The 21,362-nt window shown below is 40.6% G+C and overlaps 1 protein-coding gene across 3 annotated transcripts in view; it reads right to left on the bottom strand.

Annotated features, from left to right (window-relative positions):
- The window catches only part of PRKAG2 (protein kinase AMP-activated non-catalytic subunit gamma 2), a 211,369-nt gene that overhangs the window by 161,636 nt on the left and 28,371 nt on the right, over positions 1 to 21,362 (bottom strand). The window contains exon 1 of one of the 3 annotated variants that reach the window (XM_063416259.1): positions 14,512 to 14,592. The exons of the other annotated variants lie outside the window; for them this stretch is intronic. Coding sequence (XP_063272329.1) covers positions 14,512 to 14,577 — 66 coding nt within the window. The 5' untranslated portion in view covers positions 14,578 to 14,592. Of the gene's footprint in view, positions 1 to 14,511; positions 14,593 to 21,362 lie in introns of those variants that run through there. 3 annotated transcript variants of the gene reach the window in all.

Raw genomic sequence — 21,362 nt, 5'->3', positions numbered from 1 at the left:
GTGAAGATCTGAGAGAAACCAACTAATTTCTGAATAAATACCCTGTTTCACATTGGGATTTTAAGTGCCTGTGCTCTATCAGAGATGCTGAGGCTCAGTGACTAAAAGCAGCAGTGAGCACATAATATAGCACAAGATGGTGCAATATGGGAAATCTCACAAATAAAGTTATTTGATGATGTTTTCATACTTTACTGACAAGTTCTAGAAGTCTCTGTGAACAGGGATCGAAAACTCCAGCCATTTCTTTGCTTCCTTACATATTAAGGACAATTCAGGAGGTTCCAGAAAATGCTTTACATGATCAACTTTCCATGACAATAGATTTTTCAGATCTTTTCAATATTTCCCCCCCCAATTCTTAAGTCCTTGCATCTCAAGCTCAGCAGTCATTATTCATTTTATAAATACATGTGGGTTTTTTTAAAAGTTCCTTTTAGAGCACTTCTAGATCATCCACATATTTGGACTGACTGTAGGATTCTCACACTTTACCAGGCAGCAACACTGGAGGGAAAACAAATCACCAAAACCTGCTTGTGTCTTGGACTGTGAATCACACTCTCACTTATGGCCCAAAGACCAAACTTCGAGCAAAGCAGATTTATGACTGTCACATTTTCACCAGCATAAAGCTACAGAATTCCTTGCCCAGCTGAAACAGCCATTGTTGTACTGTTTTTTCTTTCCATTTGAAGAGTTTGGTTTTCAAAATTCAGAGCCAGAACTGCTCAATCAGCTTCAGATTTGACTGCACATAATTCCTGCACAATTTCCTTGAACTGTTCCAAAACACCAATTCTATTTCATCTTTTTGGTCCAAGTGCAAGCCTAAAGTATCATAAATTTCTAACTGGCAGTACAGCAACCTTCCACCATTTCCCAGAGGAGACTGAAAATGTCTGGCTACTGGTTGCTGTTATTTATATTCCATAATTTTCCACCAAGATATGGTGGGTTTGTAAGTACTACATAAATTAGATGAGTTCCATTATAGTTTGCTTTGTCTTATGAGGCAGTGCTCCATTGATTTCAGTGCCTTGAAATCAATGGAGCTTCTGTCTGTGAAGATATCACTTCAGAACACAGCAGATACAGCAATTACTGAAGTGCATGGTGAGCCAGACTCTGCATGGCAGGGCAGGGCTTTTGTCCAGTGTGCAATTAAGAAAGATTTTTCATATTTTTTACAGCTAACACAACCATCATGTTCATGGTTGCCCTATCCCCATTTCTACTGAGCAAGTGCAGCAACCAAAAGCAATGTGGAACAGAGATGTGCAGCTTCCAGCCAAGAAGCCAAAGCACCTGGGCAATGTTCAGATGAGAGAAGCAACCCCTGGAAGGGCAGGGAAAGCCACAGCAGCAGCTGGGAGACCACCAGAGCCCAAGAGAAAGATGAAATGGGAAGAAACAATCCTAAACTGCAGCACAAAACACACCAGCTCTTAGTAGAACACCCAAAGTGGTCTGTCAAGAGTTGATGTTGGGCAAAAGGAAGCTGTGATCTGCGAGAGTTGGAAAAGGGAGTATAAGAAAAAACCAAAAACATTTAGCCTCAAGAGTAAGAAGTAGGGATGAACTGTGGAGTCCACCCAACCCAAATCAGGCAAAACTGCAATGCAGGATGATGGAGATTGTACAAAATGGAAAGAGAGAGGAGCAGAGAAAAATAACCCATGACAAACAAAATCCACAATTTATTCCTTTTTTCATCTCAAACAGCCACAAACTTTTCCTTGCAATTTTTCAGCATGATCTACCAAGCAATGAATCCAGTAGCTGGGACTCCTGACTCACTGCTGACAAGCCAGAAGGAGAACATCCCTGTGAGAAACATCCAACCCCAGTGAGCAATCACCCATCTCTCCCGGGGGAGGCAGCACCCTGCCAGCCTCTGCAATGAAGATGGATCACACTGCACCAGGGAGGCCTCAGCCAGCTCAGGCACCAAAAGCAGGAGAGCTGCATTCTCAAACTTAATTCTTCAGCAGGACTCACACCGAGGGGTTTTCCCCTCTGTATTTGCATATATATCCAGATGTAAATGACGTTGAAATGATGAGGTGTTCATACAAAGGCAGTGCTGGAGGCTGCACAAGAGCAGCCTTGTGCCTGCTCCACATGGACGCCACTGCCCTTCCCACCTGTCAGAGGGAGGGATGGAGCCTCTTTCCTGTATCATGGTGGGGTGGAAAAGGGTGGAGACACTTCTGGAGAGGTGCCAGTGCAGAGCTGTGCTGTGTCTGGGGTCAGTGGAGGCCTCTGGGTGCCTGGGAGGAATTACAAAGTCTAAGCCAGGACACAATGTTCAATAATGCAGTGAGTGAAGGACCAACACTTTGGACTATAATCCTCTGTGGTGGGGGTGAAACCCCTCAGAGATGTCCTGGTCTCTGAGGATGAATAAACCAGAGAGCAAAATTAATGTCAGGAACTTGGTGGTCACTCAGTGGTGCCTCATTCGCTGCCACACTGGTATTAGTGATGCTCTGGGAGGTTTTGAATCAGCAACAATTGGTGATCCAGGATGATCAGATTTAAACACTGTGGACTAGCTCAGAGCCCCCATTGCTTTTGTTCACTGCAAAGGCACTGAATTTTAAAAGTTTTGAATGACACAGGATGAGTCTTACCTTGCTTCTACTGCATCCCTTAAGAGCTTGGGTAAGAGACACCCTTTGTGGTCCAGAAATAGTCCCACGAGACAAAAAAAGAATGCTACTGCAGCATCCAGAAATGGGAGAAAACCACAGGGAAGTAGGATCTGGTGGGTTATGGGTAAGAATTCCAACCAGGCACTTCAGCATAAAATCCTTTTAGATCTGTGTGCAAAGGCTTTTGGGATCTATAAAAATGTGAATTCTGCAATATGGCTTTCAGCTTTGCTGGTCCCAGAGTGGGATCTCTAAGGACCAGCACTTCCATGAGGACACAGCAGTGGCCACATGGATGAATGGAGATGCCTCAGCTCTGCTGCTGCCTCTTCAATCTCTGCCTTTGGGCTGCTCTGTGCTCTCACCCTTGGCAACACTCACTGCTCCTGGGGGCTGTGGCAGCCACAGGGATAGGGGACTCAGTGTCAAAAAAGCCAGGGGAATAGGGTGAAAAATGAGGCAGGAAGGAGAAAAAGGTGATGGTAATTAGGTGCCCATAAACCCAGCCACACCTGAGCAGTCTGTAACATTTTAAGACTGGCTTAGAGATTGTGGTGGAGAACATATAATGCTACAGCACATCTGCAGCTCTCAGGAGAGCACTAATTATTTACTCAAAAGAAAACATCCCACTACAATAACATCACAGCACACCCATCCAGGAATTGATGCCCTTGCACGCTCATAGCAAGTTTTATTTTCTTTGACCCTCATGACTCAGGTTCGACTGTTGTGGTGGATGTTGGGTCATTTCATTGAAGCTGTCCCCGTGCCTGCAGGGCCCAGGTGAATTACCCACATCCTCACACCTTTGAACAGCCTGGCTAGAGACAATATGTTCTTCAGGCCAGGGATTCTGGGCTTTCTAAAGCACTCTGTGCACGTAGCAACTTTGTGCTATGTAGGTTTTACCTTTTGTAGATGTGCAATAAATAGTAACCATTAACTCTGTACTGAAGCAAGGACTCACCTAGAAAAGGATAAAGTGGCTGCCTACATAGAGGAATGAACAGTTAAAATGTCATCAAAGGTTTAGAAGCTGGAGTACAAAGATCTCTGCTGGAATCAATTGGCTGTTGGGAAAAAAAAAAAGGAGGTAAGAGCACCTTGCTGCATTTAAAGTAGGTCAGCACTGCCAGAAAAGAAATACTTTTAAATACATCGTGATGCAGAAACCTGACACGGAGTTACAAATTCACCAGAAAGAATTTGTCAGCTTAACCAAAAAAGAAGTAAATGAGTTTATCCAGTCAATTTAATTTAGAGACATGCAGCAGTTGGGGCTGAATGTAACGGGTATGAGCCACATCAACACTTGCAGACTGGCACAAACACCCCAGAATAGTTACAGCCACAGTATTACACTGGTTCCTGCTGGAATGAGCAGTCAGACTTTCACACTGTAACTAGGGATGATCACAGGGATTTCTGGAATACAGATGGACCATTTCCCTGAGCAAAATTTAAATTTAACCTAAATTTAAACTAAACCATATTCAAATTTAACAGAAATTAATCTTAACAGAATATTAAAATAATAAAATATAATAACATTATTCAGACCTAAATATAGTAAACAATTCCAATTAAAAATCCACTTTTATTTTAGTCCTCATTGTGATAGCAGGTCTTTTTCCCATATTGTGATAGATTTTTGAATAACAAAGGGATGAATAGCTGCTCTCTACCCTTTAGGTCCTTTAGCTGTGATTATGCACTTGCTTTATGGACATCTGGTCACACGTGGCTGGTGTCAGAGCAGACTTGTCACACAGGGCTGCTGGCACCAGGTCCCCTCTGCTGCTGCTGCAGCTCAGGGACCCTCCCAGCACAGCCACATCCCCTCCACAAAATGCTTTTCTGAGGCAGAGCCCCACTGTCCCATTGTGGCATCCACAAGCACAGTGGAAGCCCTGTGGTGCTGAGCTGTGAAATAAAAGCCATCTATGATAAGAGTCCAGTGTTTATTTAGCCACCATTCTGGATATAGGATGCACCCAGTGAGAGGGAAGGTATTTTAAGATCAAATATTTGATTACCACCACAGGGACTTATTTACAGAAAAATCCCCCAAAATACCAACAAACCAACCAAACAAACAATAAAAACATGCAAGTAAGAGCATATACAAGTTTAGGTTTTGCTTCCTAATTAGGTCACATAAATAATAGTTTAAAATAATCTACCCACACCAGAAAGAGAAATGTGCTCTCGAAGTCTCTCACCACGGACAGCAACACTTTAAATACACTCTGACACAAAGTTTGCCTAAAGAAGAGTGAATGCAATTTGATTTCAAAGAACCCAACTAATAAAGAACAGACAAAATTTAAAAAAATCAAATACAAATGACTACATCAGAAGAAACACTCATGTCAGTTTCTGCAATATCCTGGTTTTAACTTGATTATTTGTTTTCTCGGGTTGCGTTTTTAAAGGTAAGACAAGTTGCACATAAAGCAATCATGTATGAAACAGGCTTTTTTCACTTAAAAGGTTCATGAAATAATTTAAAAGGGGAAGTCTTTAAAAGGCTGTAACCTTTACACCTTACAAAAAAAGGGTGTAAACTGTCACTCAACTAATTTTACTCATACTGTGAGCCTAGTTAATAAGAGTAATAATGTATGTGAATATATGTACATCTATCTGAAAAAACACACACACATATATATATAAATACAGACATATGCATAAAAACTACTGCTGCAGGTGAATATTTTTAGTTCTTCCCACCTTCCATGACCTCCTAGTTACATCTACATTTTAAATGATGAAGGATGACTTTGTGGCTGAGGTTGGCAGGGTACCCACATTCTATTCCCAGTAGATAAATTCCAGCAAGCCCTGAAGGCTGATGGGTCTTTTCTCTTCCATCATATCTTGACTAGGTTTGTTTAGGAAGAGTTAATTTTTTTTAATACTTTCAGCATTTTCTGGAAGAAAAAGCTATGATTTTTTAAAAAAACTTTTTACATTTGACACAATATTGACTGAAACACACAAATAAAATAGCAGCCACAACTACAACCTACACACAAAGCATCACTTGTTTGATTCCTCACACTGAAGTTGTACTTCACACACATCTGGGCTTCCAAACCTGCCCCAAATGCCCCAGATTTCACTGGGGGCAGCACTACAAACCTGTTTTGGGGAGCTTCTATGAATTATGCTGAAAAAATACTGATGACTGTAATCAGAACATTAATTATGTCATATCAGTTTAAAAGATCAACCAATTTGATCCAACTTTCCCCAAGACAAAAAACAGCCCAAGTTGGAAAAGACCTCAAAAGATCATCCAGACCAACCTTTCATGGAAAGGGAGCCTAGATGAGATTATCAAGCACCCTGCCCAGTCACATCTTGAAAACCTCCTGGAAGGACCAATTCCACACCTCAAATACCACATTTATATAGTGTTGGTTTTAATCACTATGTTATAGTGCTGCATTGGGTAACAAAAGTCCAAAGGCTTTTGAGCTGACAGGAATCCCCCTGTGAGTGCCCAACCACCTCCCTCCAGCTGTCAGCACCAGAGCAGCTTCTGAACAGGAACACATCCCATAAACAGCAGGATCATCTGTTTTGAAGGTTGGAGACAAATCTTGTTTCTTGGCAACATTCAGTAATTCAAAGCACATTCTTACGTGTTTCATAAAATGTCTTTTTCTTCCTTTTCCAGTACTTTTGAGCCTATACACATTTTCCAGTGAGAACAGGGGTGGTGGACATGGGTCCCAGTCCCAATCTCTGAGCTAATTCCCCACACGGACCTGGGCAAAATTGTGCTTTGCTATGGCACGTATAATGAGACCTGATAGACCTAATATCAGATCTAATAATAATAATTCCATTGATTCATCAGCAAGAATCACTCTTCCACACCAGGCTGTGCAGCCACATAATGCAGGAGCATCAGTTTAGAACAAGCAGGTACAACCACAATCTTTATTTATCATGAAAAGAAAAAATCATGAATAGCTGTTCCAAAAACTTTGCTGTTTTCATTTCTCCCCTCCTGGCTGTTCTTTGTTGTTTTTTTTAGACTACGCTCTATTCACAAGTACCACCTTTTAACAGAACATACAGTAACAAGTATTGTTTAGTGAAATTCTGATATAAAGATAATAATATGGCATTAAATAAGGAAGTACCAAGAAACCTGAGAAATCATTTGGCCACAACACCAGCACTAAGTATGACAAACAGCAGCTTTGGATCTTGATCAACAAACAGCCAGTGGTTTAGGGCTTTGCAAACAACTCCAGAAAGGCTCTCAACCTTGCCCTTGTTGTTGGATGCCTCTGTAGCTCCTGCCAAAGATAATTCTCTCCTACAGGCCTGTAATATATTCCAAAAAGAGACTTTTATTTGCTTTAGGATATGTTAATTACTATTTGTGTGTGTTATTTAGCAGCAATTTCTTAAGAATGCACAAGTAGTCAGCTATTTTGGAAGAAAAAAAAAAAAAAAGGAGGAATTGCAGCTACAAAATACTCCTGGGTTTACCCTCTCCTAGTACTTGAATTAAAACATTATAAGCATGGCATAATATACCAGCTACAATGTCCTAAAATAGAATAAACATTTCCATCCACGTACAGCTCAAGATATTTGTTTCTCCAGGACCTCTCTTGATTGCAAAGCAGCTTTTGAAAACAGATTTCTCAGTCCCTCAGCTTTCCACTCTAATGCTTCTGAAATATGCCCATTTAACAAGTTGCAGGAGGACCTTGGGGACCTCCTGCTGAAACTCTGACAGCACACAGACATTGCAATAAACTGGCTTCCACCTCAGCTAAAGCTTTTTTACGAAAGGTTTTTCCATACAGAATTCATTTCTTGGTGTTAAGAGTCTGATTACCTCTCTTCAGAGCATCAGTTCAGATTTCCACTGGAAGCTTATCAGCAGAGACTGTTTCTGGGAAAGGAATAAAAGAAATATATCTAACTTGAACTTTGCAGTGCAGCCTTTCATTGCCTTTGGAAGCTATGCTGTGAAGTCAGACTTGTGTAATACACTGACTACATCTCAAGCATCAGTAGAAAAGGAGCTAATTTGGTTTATTTGCTCTAGGACAGGAAGAAGGGAAGCAGAAAGCATCTGGAAGAAGAAAATTAAACCCCTCCAGCTGCTTGGAAAACACCATTTCAAATGCTAGATTTCAAGGTCACGGAAGGAAGTGACCACTGACTGGACTATATTTAAATTCATTATGAAGCTCAATACTGTGCTTATTTTTAGGCAAGAATAACAACTATTCCCCTTTCTTCTGTACAAACGTATTCCTAACAGGCATCCTGTCCAAAAAGTCATCCAGGGCAACTCCTAACATCAACAGGAGCACAGTATGGGGATACATGGCTGCCTACAGGAACACCTATTTTTTCCTACTACCAAGGAGATATTTGGAGTGCATTTCCAGGATGGAATTTCCTTCTCCAGGTCCAAGTCCAACATCTACTCCAGTCAGTGAAGATCCAGATGTTGTGTCAGACTCTAGATTACATCCCAGCTGAAAGACAGTCCAGCCAGTATCCCTCAAATGTCTTAGCCTTACCCTGTCTGTGATAACTTTAGCCGAGTGCTTTAGAACCATCCAGAGAAAGGTGAGCACCAGCAACATCCACTGGCTTATGACATGGTTAACCTTTCTGAATCCATTCCTCACTTCAGTTTTATAAAAATTAAGAGGTTTATCTAACTCAGTGGTGAAGTCTGAGCTTCATGTACTGAAAGGACAAACATAATGTTCTTGCATGAACTGATTACTGGATCACTGGGAGAAGAAAAGGTGATTCACATGCTCGAGGTTAAAACAAATGGAGGTGTTAAGGACAGAAAGAATTTCCTCTTCCTCCTTCCTTTCTGCCCTAATGTGAAAGTGCTTTGTGTGGTTGCTTTTCATCTTTTTATGTGTGGTCCCATTTCCAGGGCCACTTCAGAAAATTATCTAACAAATCCTTCCTGCTGGGAAAGTAAATTTCAGAATAAAACGCTGGTAGCAGTCTTGATTACTGCAGCCCCTTTCCTGCAGCACATCATGGTGCTGGATTTTGGTTTCAGTGGCATTACATTAAAGCTGTGATGTGCTCTGGACTGTGCTGGGTCCCTGTGTATGGGGTGTAATAAATGTTCTGTAGCATGAAACCTTTGGAGATGGCAACTCCCAGTGCTGACAGAGAACTTGGAAAGAACTGGCATCAGCCATGGAACAAAAAGCAAACACAGCATTTCAGGGATGTATCTCCAAGTTTCTGTCTCTCACAAACATCCCCACACACGCCCCACCAACAAGCTCATGGCAACCAGTGCCACTGCACACTGATTTTTTGAGACATTCATTTTGTTGTCCTAAGCAACCACCAGATCAGCTTGTTCCTCCAGATGTAACCACAAACATTCAGCAGCTTAAGCTAAACTCTCTGGACAATTTCATTACTTTTTTTTTTTCTTTTTTTCCATTGAGGAGATGAGGTAACAGGACAATGCAGGACAGTCCATATTGATCTTACCCCACTACTAAATTTCTTCAGTTTATGAAAATCACTGAGAGGTAGTTTCTGTGTCAGCTACTCAGAAAGCTGCACAGCAAGTCACTGACTCTAATATATTAGAAAACTAGCTGTAAAGTCATAAGCTTGATGTATGGCTTCAGCTAAAGCCACATGCTCAAAAACAAGGATTGCATCTGAATCTAGTATTTTGCAATTGCTATTTTAACAACCTGTTTTAAGTTGCCTTCAAGTCTTGCCAAATGTAATGAGAAAGAGCAGAAGTTTTCCAAAGCTGTGTCTGCCTGAAGAGGAACTATCTGAGAAAATTTCAGCCAAAATATTTAAGCCACTCCTAAAAAATGTTGAGAATATTTCTACATAAGAAACAATTTTCTGATCAATTTTAGAGGGGGATTTCTAACTCCTCCTTAGTTTGGGTCAAAGAGTTATGACTTGGCAGGACAGACTGCATAAGGCAAACATTTCTGTTCTCCATACAAAAATGAACCTAAATTAAACTATTTTATACAGGGACTTTCACACTTACATTGAACAAGAGCTGGCAGCAGTGGGACTGAAAACCTGAGCTTTTTCAGATAATGGGAGTGAAAATGTGGGAGATAATTTGGCCAGACTAACAAGTAAGCAGCTGTGGTATCTGAGAATATCTCAAAAGGAGCAAGGGATTGAGAGGTAGAGAACAGATTGTAATACTTGCTGGACAAGGAGACAGAAATTGAGTTCAGATATCCACAGAATGGAAGTTGGGATTAAGAAGCAGACATGAGGCAGGGACAGTGCAAAGTGGCTGAAGGCACAGGATGTGAGTGAGACTTTATTTCCAGCTTTATTGGGAATGGGCAAGAGAGACTTCACTTCCTGTCCACCTCCAAAACATTAAACAGAATCAATTCCTCCTGAAGAAAGTAACAGGACTCAGTAAAGTGACATTATGGGCAGGAGACTGAGACAACTGAGACTGAGACAGCTAAGTTCAGGTGTCTCACCACAGATGCCAATGTTTGACCCAGTGTTTGAATTCCCAGGATAGGAGATAGATGTGAAGGGTGGCATTCAGTGGCTGAAACAGAGGTCCTGATTTCCACCCGAGAGAACACAGGTGAGGGCACAAGGCTGACATCTGCCACAACATCTACATGGGGCCTGCACTCTATCAGACAACACTTCACCAAGCTGCCTGGAGTCCTTTGGTGGAAAATATGTTACAGTTTGTGACTGACATATCCTCTCCAGAGAGGGGACAGCAGCAGTATCCCAGGGGCAATGAGGAAAGCTGAAAACCTGCCAGGGTACCTTAGCACAGCTCCAGTGCTACAGATTTATAAATCCTAATGGGATGCAGAAAAGAACTGAATTGGAGTTGGACAAACATTGTGTCTAAACATTTTTCAGCTTTTGAGGCACTGACTTTGTACCCTTACCAATATTCTTTCAACACTTGCATATTCTTATATAAAGGCCTGGGGTAGCCAGAAGCATCTGAAGAAATTTGAACAAATCTTCTTTGATTTGTGATAGTCCACAAAACAGCACTAGGCATACATAATGCACAGCATGTTCTCTACAGATCAGTACCTTTGCCAACTAAAGCAACCCCAGAGATGGTTTCCCTAACCACTAAAGACAAATATGCTTAAACAAATGGTTTATGAAATCCAATAGCAAGGCACTGAGAGCAAGGCCAGTCTAGTTTGATTTCTCTGCCTCCTGTTTATCTCTCCTTGAGGAATTCAAACTGAAAAGTCCTTGTGTAACTCGTGAAGACCAAAGAGGAAGCTCAAAGCTCTGTGAAAAGGCTAGTCAAGACAACAACTGGAAACAGATACATGCTTTGCACTATGTTAATCATGAACAGTTTTTGTTTGAAATCTCAAACATCAGCCCAAGCAATTCAGGCCCCAGACCTGATGCGGATATTTGGTAATCACCAATCTGTGTGCACATTTAAAAGAATAAAGAAAGCCCTGCTCTTTGTACTGCTGTTAGAGCTGTTTACTTTCTGGCGTGAGTTTGCAGTTCCTGAGATCTTAGAATAAGTTCTGTAACCACAGAGCTGCTAAAGTTTGAGAACTGTACCAGACCTTGGGCCAGAAGTTCAACAAACAACTACAAAAGAAAAGTTCAGATCTTCAAAGAGAAAGAGGAAGGAAATCAGCTGCAAGCTAGCTTAAAAAAAAAAAAGAAGAAAAAAAAAAGCAGATGATTTATCACTCACCAGTTTACCTAAGAAAAAATCCCAACAACCATGAGCCTGTGAGACTCACTGTGAGAGGGAATGGAAGCTGAATTTTTCCCCTTCAAGGGGACCCAGTATTTTTGCAGCATGGATGGGATGTGTGGACCTTCACAGAGGCTCTAAAGGGCAGCCTGTCCCATTCCCAGCCCATCACACCAGGCAGCACCAGGAACTTCTTCAGGAGTCAGACACACCCCGAGATCTCACAGTGAGCACTGAAATGACTTTCTCCACACTCAGGGAACGTGATTTGTATCACACACAGAGAAAGGTTAAATCAAAGACATCTCAGCAACCTCAGCTTTTTAGGCCCAGTATTGTAGCTGTACAACATTTCAATAAGAAGTTCACAGCTCCAAACCAGATCGCCCAGGTGGGAATGCAAAGATGCCCTTGGGGAAAAAACATCCATAATATCCCTAGGATAATGCCACTGTGTCATCCCAAAAGTACTAACAGTTAATATATTTCAACTGACTTCAATACTCTGTTGCTATTTCTTCTAACCAAAACTTTCTGATTTGTTGCTTTCACTGAAGGAACAAGATGAGATTAAGAAAACAGGCAACAGAAGAGACATGCATGGAATCCCAAGGCAAAACAGGAATAAAATGCACATATTCCAGCATGATTACATCTCTTCTCAGTGTTGTTGTCATGTAGATCAAGCCTATGAGATAAATTTTGTTCTTCAGGGGCTGAAGTAAGCCAAACACCTCAGTAAAGTTGTGTATGAGAAAAACAAGTCAAAATCCCAAAGTTACCATCCATATCCACAAAAACAAGCTGAGAAAAACACGTCAGACGCCCATGTAAAGCTTTATAGGCATCATTACTGGCCAGAGGTTGAGCAACTGAGATGTGCACATTTCTTGTAAGAGCTTCTAAAGGAAGTGACAATCTATAATTTAGCTTATTTTGCTATGTAGGAATGCAGCATGAGCAAAGGAAAACATGATTGACAGCCCATATATAACTCAATATGTTTCACTTAGGAGATCTTGGAGCATTGTAATTAGTGAAAAACAAAATACATGTTTTTGCTGAAGAGCTGTCACCAGCTCAACTCACAGGAATTGCATTTTCAGTTTGAAAGAGTGCAGGGTTAGTTTAGAAAATTCAGTTTAATGTTATCTCAAATGACATTGAGATTTGCTAGTGAAGGAGCCAAGAAAGTCCAAAATGACCCACAGCAGACCTCCCAATGACTGACAACTCTCAAATTTGTTTGCCAACAAATATCATATATTAATACCAATAGCAACCCAGAGTCTGTATTACATTGCCAATGATGGAGGCTCCACAGGTCATGTTTCTCTACTGATATCCATGAATATTTTTGACCACAAATAGTATTACATAAAACTAAAGGAATATTTGTATCAACTATGGCAACTAAGAACAACTCCAGAATAAACATCCTACCTTCCTGTAATACCTCAACACCTTAAAATGGTAATTCAGTTCTCTTTGTTTATCCTACATGGTTGAAAGGTTTTTGAGTAATTTCTAAATAATGCCACCTTCAAGCCAAAAAGATCTGAATTCTGGAGCCAAGGCAGGCCAGCAGACAAACCCTCAGGGTGCTGGGAGCAGAAGGAAACTCTGAAGCCAAAATGCTATTCAGAAGTTTGAAAATAAGTTAGGAATCTCCCCCAGAAAAGCTCTGCAGGCTGAACTGCCGGCTCCTCACGGGCCAAGGCATTCACCTGCTGCCAAGGAGCAGCAGCTCTGCTCCCATTCCTGAGCTGCCAGCAGGCTGAAGTAGTCTCTGAAACACACAGGGTAAATTAGCATGAAAATGAAAAGCAACAAATTTAAAATGTTATGCAGATGGAGGCAGAAAGTGGCCCCAAATTAGGATTTTCCAGGCTGCGACTGATTTGTGTCTTGTTCTTCAATTACTCTGGGTTTATAAGATCATTACTATAAACATACCCATTAAGCCACTGCAAAATGTGGTGAAGCTGCTCACCTGGCATTCATTTCTGTGGAATCACATACAATATTTGTAGGGCAAAGATTACCATCAAAGTTCAGAAAAATGCTGGTGGGGTTAAATAAAACTTCTCATGCCCAGAATTCTACAGTCTTAATTCATCCTCCCAATAGCTCCATCAGGGAGATAGGGACAAATGACTCTCCTTTGTGGAAGCTAAGGAAAGAAAAGCAGAGAAAGCCATTCCTGCAGAGTCACTGCAGGAGCAAGCAGGAGGTCACAAGGTTTAGATCTTCTCCCACCTCCTCCCTTCTCTCCTCCCAGATCCGAGGAGAATTCCTCATTGCCAGCGCTGTGTCTGTGTCAGTACTGCCTGCTGAAACTTCCACAGGAAGACATGGAAATACTTCCTAATGAAACAATTTGGCAGTGAGGACAATTAAGGGCCAATTCTCCTTGCAGGCTTGGCACATAAGTCTCATTAAAGTTAACAACAGATACGAGACTCATGTGCAAGAGAAAGTGATTAGAGCTTTAAATCCCATCAATGTCAGGTTTGCCACATTGTTCCTCTTCAACAGCTTCTTTACTGCCCACGGTGATGCTGCTTTCTTTCCCAAGCAAGTTTATTTGTACTTACATTTTTCTTTCTGTGCCCCTTTTTTTTTTTTTTCTTTTTATAAATTTAAACATCATGTGTTTGGAGTTGCTGCTAACAGGGCTGCCTCTAAAAGTAAAAATGGTCACACCTGGATAATTGGGAAGGTGAGGATTAGGGACTGTTACAGAATTAAGGACTTAAAAAAAAAAAAGCTAAAATAAAAGCTCATAATTCAGTGAAGGCTGAGAAACTGCCCAGAGAGATGAATACATACACATGCCCTTTATTTCTTTGTCAAGATGAAAAAAATGGACCAGCAGATTTTGGAAAATGGCTTTTTGGGAATCTTCTTGATTAGCAAGACACAGCTTTCAGAGCCAGGATAGCTCTGCAGTTCATATCACACACACAAGCAGTTCAAACTACTGTTCAAACTACCAGCCAAGCATTGAGATCGTTTTGTTTAGGGGTTTTTTAACCACAAATAGCTGGAATCAACCCAGGGAAAGACTCCACAGTGACCTTTGGGCTCCACAAACCCCACTTTTCCTACCTGCTTAGCACAGGACTGCTCTCCTCTCCTTTGCTCACCAGAGCCCCTTCCTAGGTTTGTTTCCATCCCAGACCCTCCAGGTCACAAATCAGCAGAGTCTTTTCAAGACTGTCACTGTGTTTACCTGTGAAAACTTAAAAATGGCACATTTGTATTACTCAAACCTTAAAAAATAAAGCTACTCAGGAAAAAATTGCCTACACACAGATGCTGTAAGATGTCAGAGCAGAGAATATTTCTAGAGATGCATTCTGTGTTGCATGACAGAGCAGTCTAAGATTGGCAACAATAACACAAAATAATAATAAATCATACAACATTTGGTCATTTTCAAGCACAGAAGGAGAAAAAAAAAAAGGATGTCTAGAAGCTTCTCGAACACTTCTGTTTCCAAAGAAAATAATGCTCTGCTCTCCACCAACATGAGAAGCACTTTCTGCCCACTCAAATGACAGCCATACTGTCATTTACGTGGCCACTGAGGTCTGCAGAGAAAATCTTTCATTCTTTTTTTCTCAATTTCTATACAGGCAGTAAACAAAAGTTTCCAAAAATATATATTAAAAAAGTGTTACTGCACTGATGTTTTCTTCTCTAAGACTGGTATTTTTGATTATCTAAATGATGGAATTACATGAGTAGAAGGCACAAAATTATCCTGTCATTTAGGAATACTGGGAGGACCAATGAATTGTTGCCATATGACAGTAAGATAAATATCTTACACAGGGAGGTTTCAAATAAATCTACAAATAACAACTCCTACAAACTAATCTAATATAATCTGAAGCAGCTTTTTAAAGGCCTGTGGATCAAGAAGGAAGAATAGATGTGATATGCCTTGAATGCTGTAAAACTTATGTTCTCACCTAGGACACTCTCATAACCAAATTAGAGCAATCAGCTACAGATATAAAATCACTGTGGGAGTGTCCCCTCTCAGAAAGCCCTCAAAAGGGGAATTAGTAACTTGTCACTAAGGCTGGAAATCTCCTGCTTAGCATCACTGTTGGTCTGGTTGTAGGCAGTGCCTTATTTATCATCTGGATAACTGTTTTGAGAAGATACTTCATAGTAATGATGAAATAATTTTATTCAGACTGTATGAGATTTCTCAGCTGTTTTAGGGACAGTAGAAGTAACCAGTGTGATCTTGCAAACCAAGAAAAGATCCTCATCCATGAAATGAAACACTCTAAACTACAACAGGTTAGAGAGAGAAGGGAGACAACACCTAAATATGAAGCAGGGAACAGCTGGCTATTAGCCAGGCTGCTAAAAGGGAGAACTACTCAGGATGAGTCAGTGACATGAAACTGCAAAAAAACTCCAAATGTATCCAAATGGTACATTAGGAGAGCTGTCAGACAGCATTACAGGCAATTTTTCCACTCCATAAGATTTCTGTGAGTCTGATTTTAGATCTTGTTTGACCAGAGCATCTTCAAAACACAGTGCTCCAAAATGGAGCAGTCCAGAGAACCAGAGGAGGATTATCACAAACAGTCTATGTATTGATAGAACTGAGGCTCCCAGACTAGGAAAGAGGAAACAAATAATAAATACGTCAGTGGTCAAATACTCTCCATGGTCACTAAACCAAGAACAAAGATAAATTAACTTAATTTCCAGGAAGTAAGTTTTAGTTTGGACAGCAGGGATAATTTCCTGTCAAAAGGACCACAAAGTTTAAAAGACAGCCAAGGGATGATGGAGAACCTGCTGCTTTGGGAGGTGGTAGTTCTTTCTAGTAAGGGCTTCTATCAAAAAGAGCTTAGCCAGAGATGGTCTGATAGCTTTGGAGGTTGCATCTAAGTTTTGTAGCATCCCATGCACTCCACTTTCATGGAAAGGGCTGTCTTGAATAAGGGAAATTGCAGCATTATCTCCCCTTCCCATCCAGATTCAGCAGAGGCAGAGCTTCCCCTGAACATCTGTGTGTGCAGGGCCAGGATGGGAGGGTTGGTTGTGGAAGCACCATCTGCTGCTTTAGCAGCCATTCCCTCTGTTCACTGATCCTGCTGGATTTTTGTGACCTATCTGCCATCCATGGCCTCAGTCCAGTCCAGCTACACCCACCCTGCTGTAAAGCAAGAGCCTGGACTGAGTGACCTCCTAAGATCCAGAATGGAAAGCCACCTTCCAGAGGGTGTGTCACAACAATGGGGCTTGAGAGCTTGGCTTTGATTTCATAAAGGCTGAATCCATTCTAGTTTTAATTATTTTCTCCCACGACAGACAATCTGATGATTCACAGCAGGAATGAAATACAGTTTTTGTCACACTAGATCTGTTTCCCTTCACCCCAAATAACAAATGGAAAGAAAAATATATATTTGAATAGTCCTGGTTTTAAGTGTCCCAAGAGCCCTCTCACATGCTGCAGTCTTCTAGATATTCTTACAAGAACAAAATATGTAATTTTTTTTTCCTTTCATTCAGTGCTTAGGTATTCAATTTGTGATACCAAACAACATTTCACCAATGGGACGCTATGCAAAATCTATAGTTTTCAATGAATAACATAATTAACAAAGAAAATAACCTCTAAAGCACATGAGCAAACACATACATACTGATAGCCATTCCTGCCCCTTCAAACACATCAAATCCACTTTCCCTGTGCACTGAGAACTCCAGGTGAGATTGGTGGACAGGAGTCAGGCCATCCTCTGCTCCCACTGTGAATGGACAAGGCGTTGCAGATGCCAACCTTAGTGTCTCAAGTCCTCTTGTTTGGCACCACAAACACGGCATTATTTTAGCAGAAACTGTACCTTCCCTCCAGCAAGACCCACGGATCTTGCTAGAAAGGAAAGAGAGCTCCAGAAAAAGTGCAAGGTTCAACTCACAAACAGGCCAAGCAGATTTTCTGATCAGATCTCCTTTTTTATGCTGTATTTACTCTGCAAAATGCTCCAAGCAGGCTAAGATTCCACACAGGCTGTTCATCAAACACTTCAGCTACCTCTAAGCATTCTTGCAAAACCCCAAAGCACTTTCCATTTAGTTTCCTAAGAGCACAGCACAAAGAGTGCCCGTAAAGTCGTCAGTCACAGGCTCAAGAGCAAAAAGCTTCCTGACTCATTAATGTGCCTCAGCCAACACACCCTGCTTCCTCTTCTCATGGATTATGGAACTGCCTGCAGACTGGAGCTGGAAGAGGTGAACTGGCTTTCAGTAACACCAAGCCCCAGCACTGTCCTTGTCTGCTTTGCTGCTCATGGATTTTCCTTCACACGCTCTCTGGGTAACATTGAGGAAAGCCCTGTTCCACCACAGTGAGCTTGCTGTGAAAATATTTATATAATAAAGAGTTGCTGAGAGTGCAAGGGTGAAACATGACCCTGGCATAGTATGACATTTAATAATTAAGCAAGTTTTGGAGTTTCAAGATACAGAAACGCTGCCCTGATTAGTATCAAAGTAGTAAACACTGTCTTCAAAAGGGTTTTGTTACAAATGTAGAAGTGAAGAAAGAGAATTCAAAGCAGCCAGAAATGTAAAGCTTTCATTTCAACACAATTCTTCATTCCTTTTGTTTTAGCTGGAGAAACACAGGCACGGTACAATGCCCAGCCAGCCATGCAGCAACCTGTCCAATTTATAGCAGTGCTTGGCAATTTAAGATTTTCCTTCAGGTGCTGACAGTCATGATGCAAAAGAAAAGCCACATGACTGATTACAGCCTGCACTCTCTGAAAAGACAAAATAAAGAGAAATGGGGAAAAAATAATCCCTGAACCCTCCTGTTTGGCTGTCATTTGGGAGTTAGACAGAGAGGTTATACTGTTATATGTCCATCTTTCTGTCCCTGATGAAAGCAGTTTTCAGGATGACAATAAGGAAAGGCCACTGTGGTGACAGGTCAGGGCTGGCAGTCATGACAGCAGGGAGTGCTTCTCTGGCCCCCAATTCCCAAATATCAGATGCAGATTTTAACTCTCAGGTTACCAATGATGAATCCCAGAAGTGGTACTGAGCCCTTGGTCATATTCTTATTTAGAAATGCGGCCCTTATTATGCGGCCTAAAAAACTTTTGATTCACAGATTTGTAATTCTGGTCATCTCTTGATTACCAATTATTTTCTTAAAGTAGTTCTTGCATATATCACTAAGCCTAATGCATTCTTTTTCTTTCAACTATATTGACTTCTATAGAAAAACACATTACTTCAGAAAAGTTAGAAAACTGGGTAAAGCCTGCTGTCCATTTTTGGGGGGAGGGGAACAAAACCCAAGTTCACAGTCTGAAACTTTCTGTACCAAATTTGAAATTTTAAAATATGGGTCAAATTTGCAGTGTAAGGAGCTTAATTATTCTTTAAAAGCACAATCTGTTTTCCCACACTTATCCTATACTGCATTACACAAGTAACCAGCCCAGTAATTGTACAAGGGATGCTGAGGAAAAGAACAGATTTTCACCACGGCCTCAGAGCCTGACAACTGCTGGAGGCAGGTTACCATACATAACTGACAAATTATTTCACCTGCTATTGCAAATCCTGCATTCCTAAGTACTTTAAACAAACCTCTTAATCCACCACTTGAAACAATTCCCAGGCTGAAACATTCAAATCAAAGTATTATATAGTTAACCCTCAACAAAGAAAATTCATGGCTTTACAAAGATGTGCTCTACAGCAAATTTAGCTTGAGTCAGATACTTGCAAATTCATTCAAACCTGACTGATCTGCAATGGCAGAGGGGTTTTTTTCAAGAAAAGAACTAAAAGGAAATGAACAGTTAAAAAAAATAAGATAAAAATCACACAAGAAGGCACAAAGAAACAGGAACTGTCAGCCGGTTATTTTTAACGAAAGCCAAACCACCAAGGTACTGCTATAAGGTAAAAAAGGTAACTCATTAAACTGACAATAAAAATAGATTAATACAGCCAGAAAGTTTTCCTTAACTGCTTTAAAATTAAAATATGTGTATATGAACCAGGTCAACAGCAATTTCACTTGTGAATTGTGAAAAAGGCTTGTTGTGTGTGTGGCTCTATGCAGATATTTACTATATACAATAATGCTAGGTAGAAAAGTTATGCTGTATTGACATTTGAATAATATAGTAAATGTAGTTTTTAGCATTAAGTTTTAGTAATAAAAGAATTGTGTGTAAGATATTTTCTTTAGTTCAAGAAGGAAAAAAAAAAAAGGAGAGGCCCAGAGGTGTTTCTCAACAGAGGTAACAGTTACAACAAGAAGAAGAGACCCCCCCTTAGGACTTTCAGAAGACAAGAGGCATATCTCCCTGCATCCACAGAAGCCACCTGGTCAACCCAGACTGAATCCACACAAACCACCTGGTCAAGCCCAACTCCTGAACGCCCAGGATTAGAAGGGGGACTCTGGGCAAACGGGTCTGTCTTAAGATAAAGATTGCACAATCGTGAAATTTTGGTCTTCAAAAAGGGGACATTCCTCCCAAAGAGGGCCCTTCTCCTTCACAGCCTTTGTCTGAGAGGGAGGGGGGACGGTAGACCCGGGCTACCTTCTTTGCTCTTATTGTCTCATTATTTGTCCTGTCTCTGAAAACTTTTTAAACTTTTATTATTGTATTAATTTTTTTTTGTAACCAATTTTTATTCTTTATTAAATTTTCATAAATTTCAAGAAGTGAGTTATTGGCGTTTATCACATGAATTAAGATGCTGTTGTTGCAAAGTATAAAATCTTCCCAGATGTAGGTTACAATTCCTCAGTCCTGGAAGATTGTATTATCAGGCCATCAGGTCAGGAATTAAGAGTTGCCCCTGTCACTGATACACCTTCTGACTTTTATTAAAGTAAAGTAAAAATCCAGCTTTCAGTCCTGTGTAAACAGAGAATTTAAAGCCAAAATGCACTGGAAAGACAACCTGTGCATTGTCATCTGATAATTTATAGTCTGTTTTTGACAAGGATTTACTAATGCTTATTTAAGGAGATCTGTGCATGATTCAAAGCCATAAAACAATTCAAAGGGGAAGGAACCTCCAAGTCTTTAGATCCAGCTCCTACTGAAAGTAGGGTCAACAGGGAACTTCAACCAGGGTGCACTGGGCTTTGGCCACTCTTGTCTTGAAAATCCAAATATTCATAATCTTTAAGATCTGAAAGAAACAACTCCTTTCAAAATTACATAGGGGTTCTTGTCTCCAAACAGTGGTTTTGTGTGATACTTCTCTAATTGTCTTTGACATGGAAGTATTTTATTTCTGTACTGAACATATCTTCATATCACCTTCTCTCTTTTAGTTCAGCAGGCTCAAGACACACCTGCAGTCTTAAAAATCCCAGATGTTGCATTGATGATAGAGTGAAATTCTGGGGCTACATAAGCTGGAAATGGAATTTCCTCAGGTTTCATTAGAGCTGGTCTTTGGCTAACAGACCCCAAATAAGGAGAGAAAAAAACCCAAACTCAAAATCTTACAAGGAATTATTAGTGTTTATAATTTTATTCATTTTAATGGGACAAACTCTGTTTCCAGCTGCCTATCAGTTTCTCAATCAGCAGATGAGCCTAAAAGGCATTTCTCTAAGATCTAAAGCAGGACTGTGAGATCAGAGAATAGTTCAGGTTGGAAGGGAGCTACATAAATCTTATCCCAAACATCAAGTTTTAAATGTGATTAGCTATAAGGTCAGACAAGGAGTTTAAAAAAGACTACAGCCATAGCTTCAAAGGGACTCTACAAACACCAAATATTTCACAAAAATAAATATTTCAGAGGGGGGAAAGGTTTTTAAGTCAACCTTATCCCAGGTTTTGGAAAACACAGTTTGGAACATTTCGTTTACGTAGGGAAACAGACATTATTGGGTGGATAGTGAACTGTTTTGGTGTTACATAACA

This window comes from Prinia subflava, chromosome 1 (assembly GCF_021018805.1).
Source record: "Prinia subflava isolate CZ2003 ecotype Zambia chromosome 1, Cam_Psub_1.2, whole genome shotgun sequence".
In the NCBI taxonomy this organism is placed as follows: Eukaryota; Metazoa; Chordata; class Aves; order Passeriformes; family Cisticolidae; genus Prinia; species Prinia subflava.
This window is presented reverse-complemented; position numbering and strand designations above follow the sequence as displayed.